Here is a 13,311-nt window from a genome sequence, read left to right as displayed (position 1 = left end):
CAATACAACAATCATTTTACAAAAATATTGAAAATTCAGAATAAAGTGTTTTAGGGGGAAGGAGTGTAATAAATTTATTTTTACTCCACGGTTGAAGATGTCACAAGTAAGTTATTTGACACAACGTCTTTCATTTTATAAGGGCAATGTATTTCTCTTTTCATATGTAAATATGTCCAGCGTTTGGGTGGAACTGTGTCCCTAAATGTCAGACTTTCACTCAGCTTGTGATCTGCTCCGAACACAGGATGCAGGTCATAATGAGACTTTGTCATAAATGAGGGTTTTGTATTCATGGTAACCATCACAAAGTGCTGACGATTTGCTTTCATCAAGCCTGTCACTTCTGACAGAGGGATTATTAATGGCTTTCACCACAGACAAAGAGTAGGGGAAAAAAACACCACATATTATGAAATGATTATTCATTTCATAATTCAAGTCATTTTTTGTTCGGTTATATGATGAGTTCCACAAAATTAAAGGAACAGTTTACCCAAAATGAAAATTTGTTGAAAATGTGCGCCCCCTCAGGTCATTCAAGATGTAGATTAGTTTGTTTCTTCATCAGAACATTGGAGAAATGTAGAAATGGATCCTCTGCAGTGGATGGGTGCCGTCAGAATGAGAGTCCAAACAGCTGATAAAAACATCACAATAATCCACAGCACTCCAGTCCATCAGTGAACGTCTTGTGAAGTAAAAACCTGCATATTTAAGAAACAACTCCATCATTAAGACGTTTAATGACGTTTAAGTCCATAATCCGTAATATCTCTTCCTCCAGTGAAACAGTCCATCTCTTGTTGTCGTCTCACATTAAAATCTACCAACATATTTAGAGGGCTGTATTTTAGCCAAAAGCAATGGTTTAAAGTAAAAACAAAAAAGAATTTTTATTGTGATGTTTTATCAGCTGTTTGGGACTCTCATTCTGACAGCTACCATTCACCGCAAAGGATCCAATGCTGAGCAAGTGATCTCCAAATCTCCGAAGTTTCTCCAAATCTCATATAGTAACAAACTCCTCTTAGATGGGGTGAGTATTTATTATGTATTCATTAGGTATTAAGTATGTATTTATTCTGATACTAATATCATAAAAAAGGTAAATCAAGTGCATGCACGACTGTCTGAAGTACATATATTATATTCAAGACATATAAAAGCTGTTCGTCTTGTTAAAGAAAGCAACTCAGATGCATTTGACCCAGCTCATGTAATCTAATAAGGTGATATGTGAAGAGCCAGAGGTGCTTCAGGTGGTCATTGAGAATTAGATTACTGGCAGCAACAAGTAAATGAATATAAACAACACTAAACAACTGCATTTAACTGAGTTACAGAAGTAGCCTACCTTTATGTGATACAATATTTTTATCTGTTTTTTTTTCTCTCTTTGTAAGATGTTTGTTTGTTTGTTTTGTTTATTTGCACACTTAAGCATTTGACTTCACTTAAATCTGAACGAATGTCTGAAGGTTTTTCAGCCGGTGTTGGTTGCCAGGTCTGCCAAACAAAATCATCCCAATTGCTAATCAAACTAGCCCAAAACAGCCCAATTCTATGTGTCCCTCTTTTCCAGTGTTCATCCATCCTAAATAGTGTGTGAGATTAGATAAACTGTGTCCCAAAGCATAGAATGTTAAGAGTATGCCAAAAGTCCCTGGATGGTCTACTATTTTAGGTACATTTTTGAAGTATGGATCCGTGCACACACTAATGGATAATATCACCCAGAATACATTGTGTTTTGGCAAAGGACTCACTTCAGAACTACAAATACACTTTCCTGCTTACTAAGTCTTTCTCTATATGATTTAGCAGCTCCTACGTGTTTTTCTGTGGTTTAGACATCATAAATTAGTAGAACAATGTCTTCAGTAGTAATTTAACTCCTGCAGTCCATGCGGTTGATTACATCTCGAATATGGCAGTGCATCCGGGTAACTGACCAGACAGCAAGCAGTTTCGGCCCAGATCTGGGCCAAAACTGCTTGCTGTCTGGGAGACCAAACAGTGACAAAGGTGCAAATGCTCTATACAAAGCAGCTAGATAACTGAGAAAACACTTTTAAAGGAAGAGAAATTCAGTTCAATTCAATAGAAATTTATTTGTATAGCGCTTTTTCTGATACAGCTTATAAGTGGTGGTTGTCAGTTTATGTGCAAATGACAGGAATTTTCTGATAAAATGAATGAAAGAAATAGTCAGCCAGACTATGAACACTATTTACTGCAATTATAATGTGATTGCATATTTAGTAGCAATATTTGTTAGTTCTGTTTGTTGTTTCAGGGTTAGCATCATCTGGGGTCCTCTGAGGGTCAGCATCATCTCTTCTCAGGTGTTCTGGATCCAGACTGGAGCTTGTGTAAATCCTAGAAATACACCTACCAAAGAAATACACCTACCAAATGACCAGCATCACTAAACAGGAGTGTTTGCGCCTGCTGAAGAATGAAAGGGTCCAAATGAGGTCTAAATTAACCTTGTGTGTGTTTCCATGGCAACATGAAACAATAATATAATTGGAAATTGAGGTGTAGTGCATAGTTGTGGCTCTCTGCTAGGTTCTAGTTGATCGCCAGTGTTTATTGGCTCTCCTTTGTGAATTCGGTGGAGGAAAACGTAACATAAACAAAAAAATGATACAGCAGCCCATGTACAATTCTTCTTTGGGGTCATTACCACAAGACTACTGAACTCTGTAATCTTTAGAAAAATAAATATCCTTGTGTTGTAGTTTAAGTAGTTAAACAGACTGTCAGAAATATGCTCTGGGCAAGATCAGGCACTTTAACTTTAATAAATAAAACTTTGACTACTTACACAATGATGAGGAAATGGAAAAATGATGGAAATGAATCTGCGAGGGACTGATAGTTAGCTTACATGAGGACATCAACTTTAAAGTTGTTTTGATAGTCAGATTTAAGACTTCAATCAAATTAATGGTATACACAAACCAATTAAACATTACAAAGTCCTTTGTCTCCACTGATAATACTTACCCACATAAAAAAATACAATTTATGTTTGTGCTGTTGGTTTCATAGATATGTATATGTATATACATATGTATATGTATATACATATCTATGGTTGGTTTCACTTCAAAAAAATGATGTCACTTCCTGTGCGACGATGTCATCAGGGAAATGGCTTTTGTTAAAGAGATTTGACAAAAGACTGAAAATAAAACCCTAAGATGGATACTGAGGACACAGGAGAATATATATACATACATATATATATATATATATATATATATATATATATATATATATATATATATATATATATATATATATATAACAATACTCCCCCCCCCCAAAAAAAACGTGTTTGACCAAAACAAAACAAAATTCTCCCTTGTTTACTTATTCTAAAATAATATATATTTATGTAATTATTACTGGTTCTTATTAATATTGTAAAAAAAAAATACTAATATGATTTTTTTTTTCATTATTCAGGTACCCATTACACTGATTAGCGATGGTGTAGGATCTAATTTGAAACAATTTTCGCACAGAAATTGCTAGCAAATTTTCACAAAAAGTAACAAATAAAGCACACGTAACAACATTTTGAAGCAAAAAGACTGAAATATTGTTTTTCATCTAAAACATATTACCATTATTTTTGTTTTATTTGCAATGTAGAAACGTGATTTAACTTCTTTTGGACTGATGTACTGCAACACCAGCTGAGAAACTTTAATCAGCTTGAAAGATTAAGGACAATTTTGTTTTATATAACTCTGATTGAATTTGTCTGAAAGAAGATACACCTAGGATGACTTGAGGGTGAGTATGGGCTAATTTTCATTTTTGGTTGAACTAACCCTTTAATGCAAGCTACAGCGCCTCTAGTGGTAAGGTTGAAAATATGCTTGCATTCTTTTTTCAATGCTTTGATCAATCTTTTTGAGTACCTGCATAGAGTATGTTTCTGACCTATTTATAATAAAACCTTAAAATGTTAAAGCCAGAAAAACCTTTTTTTTTACATCTTTCGCTCAATATGCATGTTCATGCATTTCCATCAGCATGTTTATAAGAGATTTGATGCTTATTTGCTTATTTATAATTCAATATTCTCTTTCCAATCAGAGCACAGACTTTAGTAATCATGCATTGATCCAGCTGGTTATTTTAGATGCACTGACCCATATTAGTCCAAATATTTCTCTTGGTGAAACAGGAAACAGATCATCCTTATTTGTTTTGACATTCCTGCCATGCAGTTCTCGCCGTGTGAGCTGAATCTGAGGATAATTGAAGAACCCCGACCAGGCGGTTTTCCAGGAAACTCTCGCTGCTTAATTGGTGGATAAACTCTGGGGAACATCTGGTAGACTTCACCCTGCCATCTGATGCTACAGTCAATTTAGCACCTCCATTTACCCTGCTCAAGTTCTCCTCACAGGGATAATTCACCCCTTTCTTCCCCACCCCCCACCTCTCGGAAAAAGGCTGTTTGATGGAACAAAATGGGACATCTAAAAGCCATGCAAGACGCTGTAATTTCATTTGCTGAGAAAGATTATATCAAAATGCAGTTTTCCTCCCTGAGCTGTCATTGTGAATTCAGGGACAGAGATGTTAAGTGTTCAGATGATAAAAACAGAAAGACATAGCTGTCAAAACACATTCTACATTTCCAGCAAAATTGCGAGGATGTCCAATGCTGAGGGGAAAACGTTTTTTATTTTTGAATTAAAGTTTTACATTTTTGGATATGAATTCGGACTCAGTGTGCAATGACCTTAAGATATAAACTCGTTAACGCAAGGGAAAAAGTGAGAGTTGAGATATAAACTCACAAATGTAAGAAAAAAATAATTTCAAATTATAAATTCACAAATACAAGAAAAAAGTCAGAATTGCGGGTTTTCGATGTCGCAGTTCTGAGATAAAGTAGCTAATAGTGAGATATAAACTCAAGTTAGAATTGTAAAAGTTAACTGAGTCCGAAATTCTCATCCAAAATTTTTGCAGGTTAAAAAATTTATTCTACAATGCAGAAAATTTAACCAGAACCAATTTTCGGGAGCAGTATGTAAACGTGATGCCTTAAAATATATACTTGCAAATGCAAGGAAAACAGTGGCGATTGTGAGATATAAATTTGCGAATGTGAGAAAAAATTCTGAATTGTGGGTTTATATCTCGCAAATCTGAGATAATGTAAGAATTGTGAGATATAAACTCGCAAACAAATGTGAGAAAAAATATTTTTGATATATAAATTCACAAATGTGAGAAAAGTCAGAATTGTGAGTTTATGTCTCGCATTTCTGAGAAAAAAAAACAAGAAATGTGAGATATAAACTCACAAATGCGAGAAAAAAGTCAGAATTGTGAGATATAAACTCACAGATGCGAGAATTTATTTTTCGAAATATAAATTCACAAATGAAAAAAAAGTCAGAATTGTGAGATAGACTATAAGCTCGCAAATGTGAGAAAATGTGAATTTCGAAATATAAATTCACAAATGAGACAAAGTCAGAATTGTGAGATATAAACTCACAAAAAAAAAAAAAAAAGTCAGAAGGGCAAATTTATATCTTGTAATTCTAAGAAAAAAAGTCAACATTGCAAGATGTAAACTCCGAAACGCGAATAATAAAATAATAATCAAAAAATGCGAGAAAAAAAAATCACAATTGCCTTATTGGCTGAAACTGGCTTCCATAGGCCTACTATATTTTACTGCCACTGAGCAAAAAATCAAGAATCTTGAGGGAATACTCCAAAAACATTTTTTAGAAAAGAAACGGAAAGCAAAAAAGCTTTGCTTTTTATCACTACTCAATTAACAACTTGAAGTTCAGCGAAACATGACCTATTTTTTTTTTAAAGCCGCTCGCTTTTCTCAGTGGAGAGGAAGCAGGCATGCTGAAGTCGCGCTGAATCTGCGTGCATGTGATGAGGCAGGAAAGGGAGCTGCTGTAATTGATCGGGGAGTTCAGTTGGAGCGGGACAGGTCAGCGCTGGCCGCCTCTAAACTCAAGACTGGGTGGAGCGGGGAGGAAAAGCTTCTCTGCCAGGATTCCTGTAATCTAGCCGGACCATCACACGCCCAGAGTCGCCTCCTGTGGCCTTTTCCCCTTTCCTCTAAATCAACCTCTTTCCTGCTCAAACATTCACACGCTAACCAGAGTTTAGAGTTTAGGACACGGCCGTTCCACACGACACACTTGGTTTGTGAGCAATTACCTGCGGTTTGGTAAGTGCTCGAGAGGACGTAGATGGAAAGCGTTCGAGGTCGTACTAAACTGATTTCTCACACAAAAGTGGTGCAGAATAAGAGCAGCACTGTCGATCCTGAAGAAAAGATGTTTGTCATGTCTGATCAAAATATTTGCTCATATCACGCCATCCGCACATCTGGAATTTCTCTAAACAAACATGAGCCTGAGATGGGAGAAGTGAGAGCGAAGATCAGCAAGTAAGCATAATAACTAGCAATTTCATATTGTTGTGATAGATAGATAGATAGATAGATAGATAGATAGATAGATAGATAGATAGATAGATAGATAGATAGATAGATAGATAGATAGATAGATAGATAGATAGATAGATAGATAGATAGATAGATAGATAGATAGATGACAGAAATGTGCAAAAGAGATTGAGTGTGCTATGCACCCAGTAGACGGTGTCTGACTGAAGCACATCTGCTGACTGGAGGGATTCATTGGGATGTGCTTTGGGATTTACAGGTTGAGATTGTTTTTCCATTGGCAGCGGCTGTGACGTCCAACTCAGTTACCTCAGATTTAACACGTCTTGTCTGAGATGCCTGCAGAAACCCAGCACAATCTCTGGCTATTGGTTAGCGTTAAGCTCGACAGCAGCTTGTTTAGGTTGGTAAAACGTCTTCATCTGGGGGGGAATGTCATTTTCAATAACTTGCAAAGGCATTAAAAGCATCAGTATTATTTCCTTGCAGAAACAAAGTGAACAACAACAGCCAAAACAAAAACGATGTTCAAAGCTCAAATTTAATTACCATTCTTCAAAAGATCTCCCGTGAGCACACATGCCGAGAGAAAATCCCTGTGACTCACTCTCTCTCTGTCTCTCTCTGAAGATATTTACAGTAGAAAAGAATCACATTTTGTTTCTTTGCAGCCTGAAATGAAGACAGCTGGTTTTTGTTTTATCCAGCTGTATTTACCGAGTGCAACTTACAGTATAACACCGAAGTGAACGATAAAACACCAAAATGTCAAAAAAACAGAATCACTGAGATCTAAAAATGACTTGTAAACTCAATCAGCTGTAGCTAATCACCTTCTCAATGGCATTTGACTGTCACTGTGATCAGCTGTGCTCATTTTGCCCACAGGGTCCGAAGTTCATTATATAGATCAAGAGCCGGAGAGGGCTATAATATTTTTCAACACAAACACCTCCTGAGATGAACATACAGACATGTTGCTTCTATATTTCTCTGAATTTAATTGTTGTTCTTATAGTCTCTACTTTAAAACTGTAACTTGCGACCCAATTAACATAAATTCCAGGAATGTTTTGCTATGTTCCCGTCGAGTTATGAAATCGTTACTTTTGAATGTTCTGTGAACGTTCTGAAACAAGTAGCAACAGTTAAAGGTTTCAGAAATTCTTTTCCTTAAATGGTTTTTGTGCTAACGCTTTGAGAACGTTCAGTGCAGACAACTTTAATAATGTCATCGAAATAATTTTATTAGTTTAAAAAACGTTAGAGCAATGTAAGACTAAAATATTTCAGAAAATGTTCAATGAACAATCAAAAATACACAGAGACAAAAAAAAATATTTTGAAGAATGTTGGTAACCAACAGTTGACGGTAGCCATTTCTATTGTAATGTAATTAACTCTGAACTTATCAATTTACACTAAATAAAACTAATATATATGTTGAATAACTGAGATGATAGAATTTATCTAAATATTTTACATAAAAAATAAGCCAAAACATTTCACGACTTAATGCTATATACAAGAAAGAAATTAAAATCTTTCCAGTTTTGAAAACAGCTAAACTACTTTCGCGTTACTCAACAATTTAGTTACAGTAAGTTAGTAGTGTCCGCAACTTACATTTGTGGTAAAAAAAAAGCTAGCTGCTGTTACTTCGTTCACAACACCGGTTACGACAAAGTGAAACGACACGATAAACGTTCACATAACAGTTCTTTAATACAACTTTTCAAAAGTATTTTTAATATGAATATAAATGTAAAAATATAAATAACTACTATTTACATCACATAGTTTGACACAGAATACAGATTTTGGCATTTGTTGCCTCCAGCTTAAAGAGAAAAAGCATTCTGGAGAATGTAAGGACGGCAAAAACACGCTCTCAGAACTAGAGAGGTAGATTTACTCTTTCTCATTCCAAAATGTGAAACAGCAGAACAGTGATTCATTCAGGACACCTTTGCCAGGTCTGACATTAAACAAGCAAGATTAGAGAAGAAAACCACATGGACAGTTCAATACATCAGATGTGGATTTATATACAAGCAAGAGATTTCAAGGTAATAAACGAAGCTTAGAACATATATGGATCCAGTATGCCAGCAATTGTGAAGCCGTGACATTCCACTCGCGTCTTTTCAATGGAATTGCACAACTCTGTAAACGCGTTCACCCTCTCCCTCCTTCCAGCTAGCTCTCGTAAAAACAGCTAAAAAAATCTGAAATCTGGAGGAAATCATGCGAACAACTACTTCCAGATATGCATGGAAACAAAAGCACAGAGAGGCCAACAGACCTGGATTATAAAATAAAAGAAACATTACATGTGTAAGTGTTTACTTATACTTGTGACTATCTTTTTGAATATCAAAACAACCTGCACTGCACTTGTTTATTTTTTTATTTTTTTGTCAAAATATTTAAACTTTTAAGGATATATATATATATATATATATATATATATATATATATATATATATATATATATATAAAATATTTAAATACGTCTTTTCTAAGAATAAATACATTTCTATGTTTACTTTGGGGGATGCAGCACCATGTTTTCCTGATGACTCAGGTCTGAACGTCTGATCTTGATTTGCTTATGTAAACAGCTATCTTGGATTACTGGCTTTCCATGATATAATCAGACAGGCCATTAGGGTCGGTCACTGATATCTCAACCGAACTCATCTGGTCCTTTTTCCCACTCAAACATCAACTTCATCCCTGATTTAAAGGTAGCCTGATTCTAGTCTGTGTTGTTTGTTAAGAGCATTGTGAACAGTGTTTAAAATGCAGTCTGAAACTTTAGATGCCCTCCTTTCATTGCTTTTCGTAGCACACTGTGGAAAAATACAAGGCAATCGGCTTCTATAAAGGGACAAAAACCACATTCTTGCGTGAAGCAATTAAAACTGCTTAAGTAGGCACAGGAAGCTTAACAGCACGTACATCAGTTGGCAAAAAGGCACTGTGTTTATCCACAGCCATGTGGTCAGACGTCACTGTTAGAAATCAATTCCACCTGGATGTGCCCCAAGCGCAGGACCGCTGTGTTGCATGTTATGCACCCACATTCACTCCAAAAACATGCCTTTAATTACAAAAACCATCATATCAAAATATTTAATCACAAACGAGATCCTGTTTTTAAATCTCAAAATGTTCCTCCCAGACAGCAATGAGATTGAATGTAAGTCAAATGAAGAAAAAGAACCAGTAATATGCTCAGATTTGCAATCAAAAGTCAGAGATTGCGATATGAACACAATCTTTTTCTTCTAAGAGCAAATGGCTTCAGATATCCAGCTTAGTTTTATAGTATTACACTCTTGTTTTTATGATAACGGTTAACAACAGTTAACAGTGGATAACAAATCCACTCCTCAACACGGTCAAATCATTTCAATTGATAAGCTTTCTGTGAAAGGAAAAGGGTATTAACCTCTGAATTGGTATGGATTTTTGTCCGTCTCCGAATTTTAGTGTTAACAGGATTTATGAGATATCTGAAGGCTAAACTTTCCCAAAAAGGAAATTTCTGTCATCGTTTCCTCACCCTCAGATTGGTACGACTTCCTTTCTGCTTTGGAACATAAAAGAAAATATTTTGAAAAATGTCCGTGTTTTTTTTTCACACACAGATCATCAAAAGTGTTGTTTTGGACCCCACAGAGATTCAAAATATTTTTTTTTGTCTTACCCAGAATAAAGCAATCCATTCAGATTTGGAACAAAACCAGGATGACAGAGTTTAAATTTTTAGGTGAACTGTCCCTTTAATTCATTATCCGTTACCCACCCACTGTATCCATAACAAAAAGTGCCAAATGCTTCCCAGATCAAGGCAATGTAAATAAGCAGTATTCCCATTGTGAAAACGGATGTAAGCTTCAGCCTTTGTGAGCTCTGACCAGGTCAAAGTGACAACATATTTATGCGTGTTGTTTTTGGGGGTGAGGAGACCATGCTGAAATAGCTGAGTTTGAGTTTTAAAGCTGGCATTGGAATAGGAAAAGAGAGACGGAGGGGTAAAACAGAGCTACTGTACTATGCTAAGTCCTATCACTTGCTCAAGGCACTGGAACAAGAACAAAAATCTACTTACACTTTTGACTTGTCTACCCTTGTACCCCCCGCCACCCCTCAACTAATCCTGTTCATCTGTCAGGCAGGAAATGAATTTTCTTTGCAGGCTATCTCAGAACAAAAGACCCTTAGGTTTGCTTGCCTTTCTCTGAACCGTGTGCGTTATAAAATTCCTCTGTTGTTTTTCTGAATACCAACTATATGAGGTCCTTGAAGAGTCCTGGATTTGCCAGATAGAATTACACATACACAATCCAAAGCAAAACTCCTTTAACACACTGTACACTGTGTAAAATTCCCAATATATCAAGCTTGGGTCTTTGGGTCCTTGATATCGGGTGCTGCACCCCTGTCCTAAATCATTAGCGACTACGATTGAAGGATGGCGAAAGAGGCTGAGTAGGTGTTCTGTCTCTTAAGTCAATCCAGCATACATATTCCACACACACATGCAGACGGACACATTCTCGACCTCTACAGTCCGTGCTTTCTTCCTATCCTGATCCGCAGCTGCCGGTTCCAGCTTGCAGACACAGGTTCAAGTTCCACTGCGTAAAAAAGCTTGCACATTGCTACGGTGTCACCGGACGGGAGAATGACGTGTGACGGTGACGGAGGTGAACTCCTCTTTCGTCGCGGTGTCTGGTTGCCGCCGCTGGCCCATTTCTTCAGCATAACAGGAATGCAGGAGACTAACAGCAGCATTGATGGCAGCAGAGGCTACGCGAGAGGCTCGCGGTTAGTGTTAAGTGTCCTGTGTGTGTGTGTGTGCAGGGATGTGTGTCCCTCTCCAGGCTTGTTTTGATACCAGACACCTGCTGAGCAACGGTAAACTGCATGTGTGACTCCGGTGAACCCTCATGCCAGCCTACGTCGTATTTTCCGCAGGATTCTCAGAGAGGACCTGTCCTTTGCAACTTGTCCACCACGGATAACTGAGTGGACAGAGATCTCGGTCTATTATCCGCCACCATTTTCTTTGGCCGCCGTCACAAGGGACACTGTTCGGAGCTAAAGGAACCTCCTTCCTTCTTTTTCCTGCGCTTCTTCTTATGGACCGTCCAGCAAGCAGCCGCCATCAGTACCAGGACCAGCCCCATGATCAACAGGACCACAGAAACCACCTTGGTCTGCGGGAGATCGTTGTACGTGTACGTTACCCCAGTTCCAGCCACTCCAATCACCAACGATATAATCCCAAATGGGAAGATGCAGCGGTACCAAGACTTCTCCATCCCTCCCGTGGCTTGCGAGAGCTTCTCTAGGGACGACAGCACGTCTGGGACTTTAGGAGTTTCTTCATGCGACTGGCCTTCCTGGGTTGGGGCCGCTGCTGCCGTCTGTGGTTGGCAAGTGAAGTGCCCCGTAGTACAGCCCATCTTGCTACAGGATGCTGCTAAATGCAATCTAGGCAAGGAATTGTGGAGATCCACTCACAATGTCTGTGGGGTTTGTCAGTGCCACGGCTCTCTATCTCTCGAGCCCACAGCAGCACGTTAAACACTCGGGCAGACAGAAAGAGCACTGGTATATATGTGGCCAGAAGGAGGGGTGGAGTCAAGCAGCAGAGGGGGCAGCCCAGAGCTTCTGATTGGCTGCAGCTGCACTCTGATGTAAAATGCCATAGTATGAGACTGGGCAGCGAAGCACAAACAGGAAGGAGGTGGGAGAGGAGGGGTGGAGTTAACCATTCAAGCACCGTTCACTAAAATCCACCCACTCCTTTTCCATACTTGCTTGTAAGAGAATGAGTGCATGCATCCTATAGAGGGGATTCTGGGATGGGAACGAGACTATTTTAGTGCTCATTAAATAAGGAGACTGCCAGATGGTTTTATTCAGATGCGCAGCTATGAGAGCATGTGATGCAGCATTTATTCATTCAACCCAACAGAATGGCAAAACGCATGCCGGCAGATATCTGATGAATCCAGAGCCTCTGCTCACTCATGTGCCTGCCACGCACCCACGCACTTTTGGCCTCCTACGCTGCACTAACACAAAACACTGCCAACCGCTTGAAAAACGGGCTCTGAGCGGATGTCCATTTTTAATCCTATCGAGTTTTCCCCCATCACAGATTTTGCACTGGAGGAAAAAACAATTTGTAGGAGAGTGAGCAAGAGACAGAGATCCTACGCGCTCATGGCAATGGCGGTCTAATTTATCTCCCAGGCCAGAATCGTCTCTCATGTGAAATCATTTCTCTATTTACAGAGTGGCAGTATTGATAAACAATGAGGTGTGAAGATTTGTGATTATTTCAATGGGTGACGACAACAAAGGGCAAACAAAAGGCAATTCTCGGGTAATTAGAATTGGTTAAAGAAAATCTAACTGCATTATACATGTCACCATGTCCTAACCAAAGGCTTCCAAGTGAAACGAATGTGTCCATCCACACTAAGAGTAAAAAGTTCAGCACAAAATGATAAAATCAGGCAATCACATTATCAATCAGGATTTAGGATTCACTGTGGGTGCAAAACCTGCATGACTCCACAGAAATCAAAACCAGGCGGTCAAATTTTCCGGTTTGGACAGATACTCAGATTAACATGGAAATGCGTCACTTCACGTTATCTTGATCGGCCTGGTTTGTGTTCTTGTAAATCAAACCGAAGAGCATGGTGTACAAAAAAACATGGTCAAGGGTTTGGACAGGAATCAGGGTTGCGCAAAATTGTGTATATTACAGCTATGCTTTGCATCATGTCTTCATCCATTCC

At 38.1% G+C, this 13,311-nt stretch overlaps 1 protein-coding gene across 1 annotated transcript; it reads right to left on the bottom strand.

Annotated features, from left to right (window-relative positions):
* Nucleotides 1-9,862: 9,862 nt before the first annotated feature.
* On the bottom strand, nt 9,863-12,078 carry LOC132149577 (transmembrane protein 100-like). The gene has a single exon (XM_059558955.1). It carries the CDS (start codon nt 11,959-11,961, stop codon nt 11,572-11,574), a length of 390 nt encoding a protein of 129 aa, XP_059414938.1. The 5' UTR covers nt 11,962-12,078; the 3' UTR covers nt 9,863-11,571.
* Nucleotides 12,079-13,311: the final 1,233 nt, after the last annotated feature.

This window comes from Carassius carassius, chromosome 9 (genome assembly GCF_963082965.1).
Source record: "Carassius carassius chromosome 9, fCarCar2.1, whole genome shotgun sequence".
NCBI classification, from domain to species: Eukaryota; Metazoa; Chordata; class Actinopteri; order Cypriniformes; family Cyprinidae; genus Carassius; species Carassius carassius.
Note: the sequence above shows the minus strand (reverse complement) of the source record. Positions and strands in the feature narration are given on the sequence as shown.

Excerpts from the sequence above, each read along its gene's own strand:
- LOC132149577 (XM_059558955.1), bottom strand. The coding sequence starts at position 11,961 with ATGGGCTGTACTACGGGGCACTTCACTTGCCAACCACAGACGGCAGCA.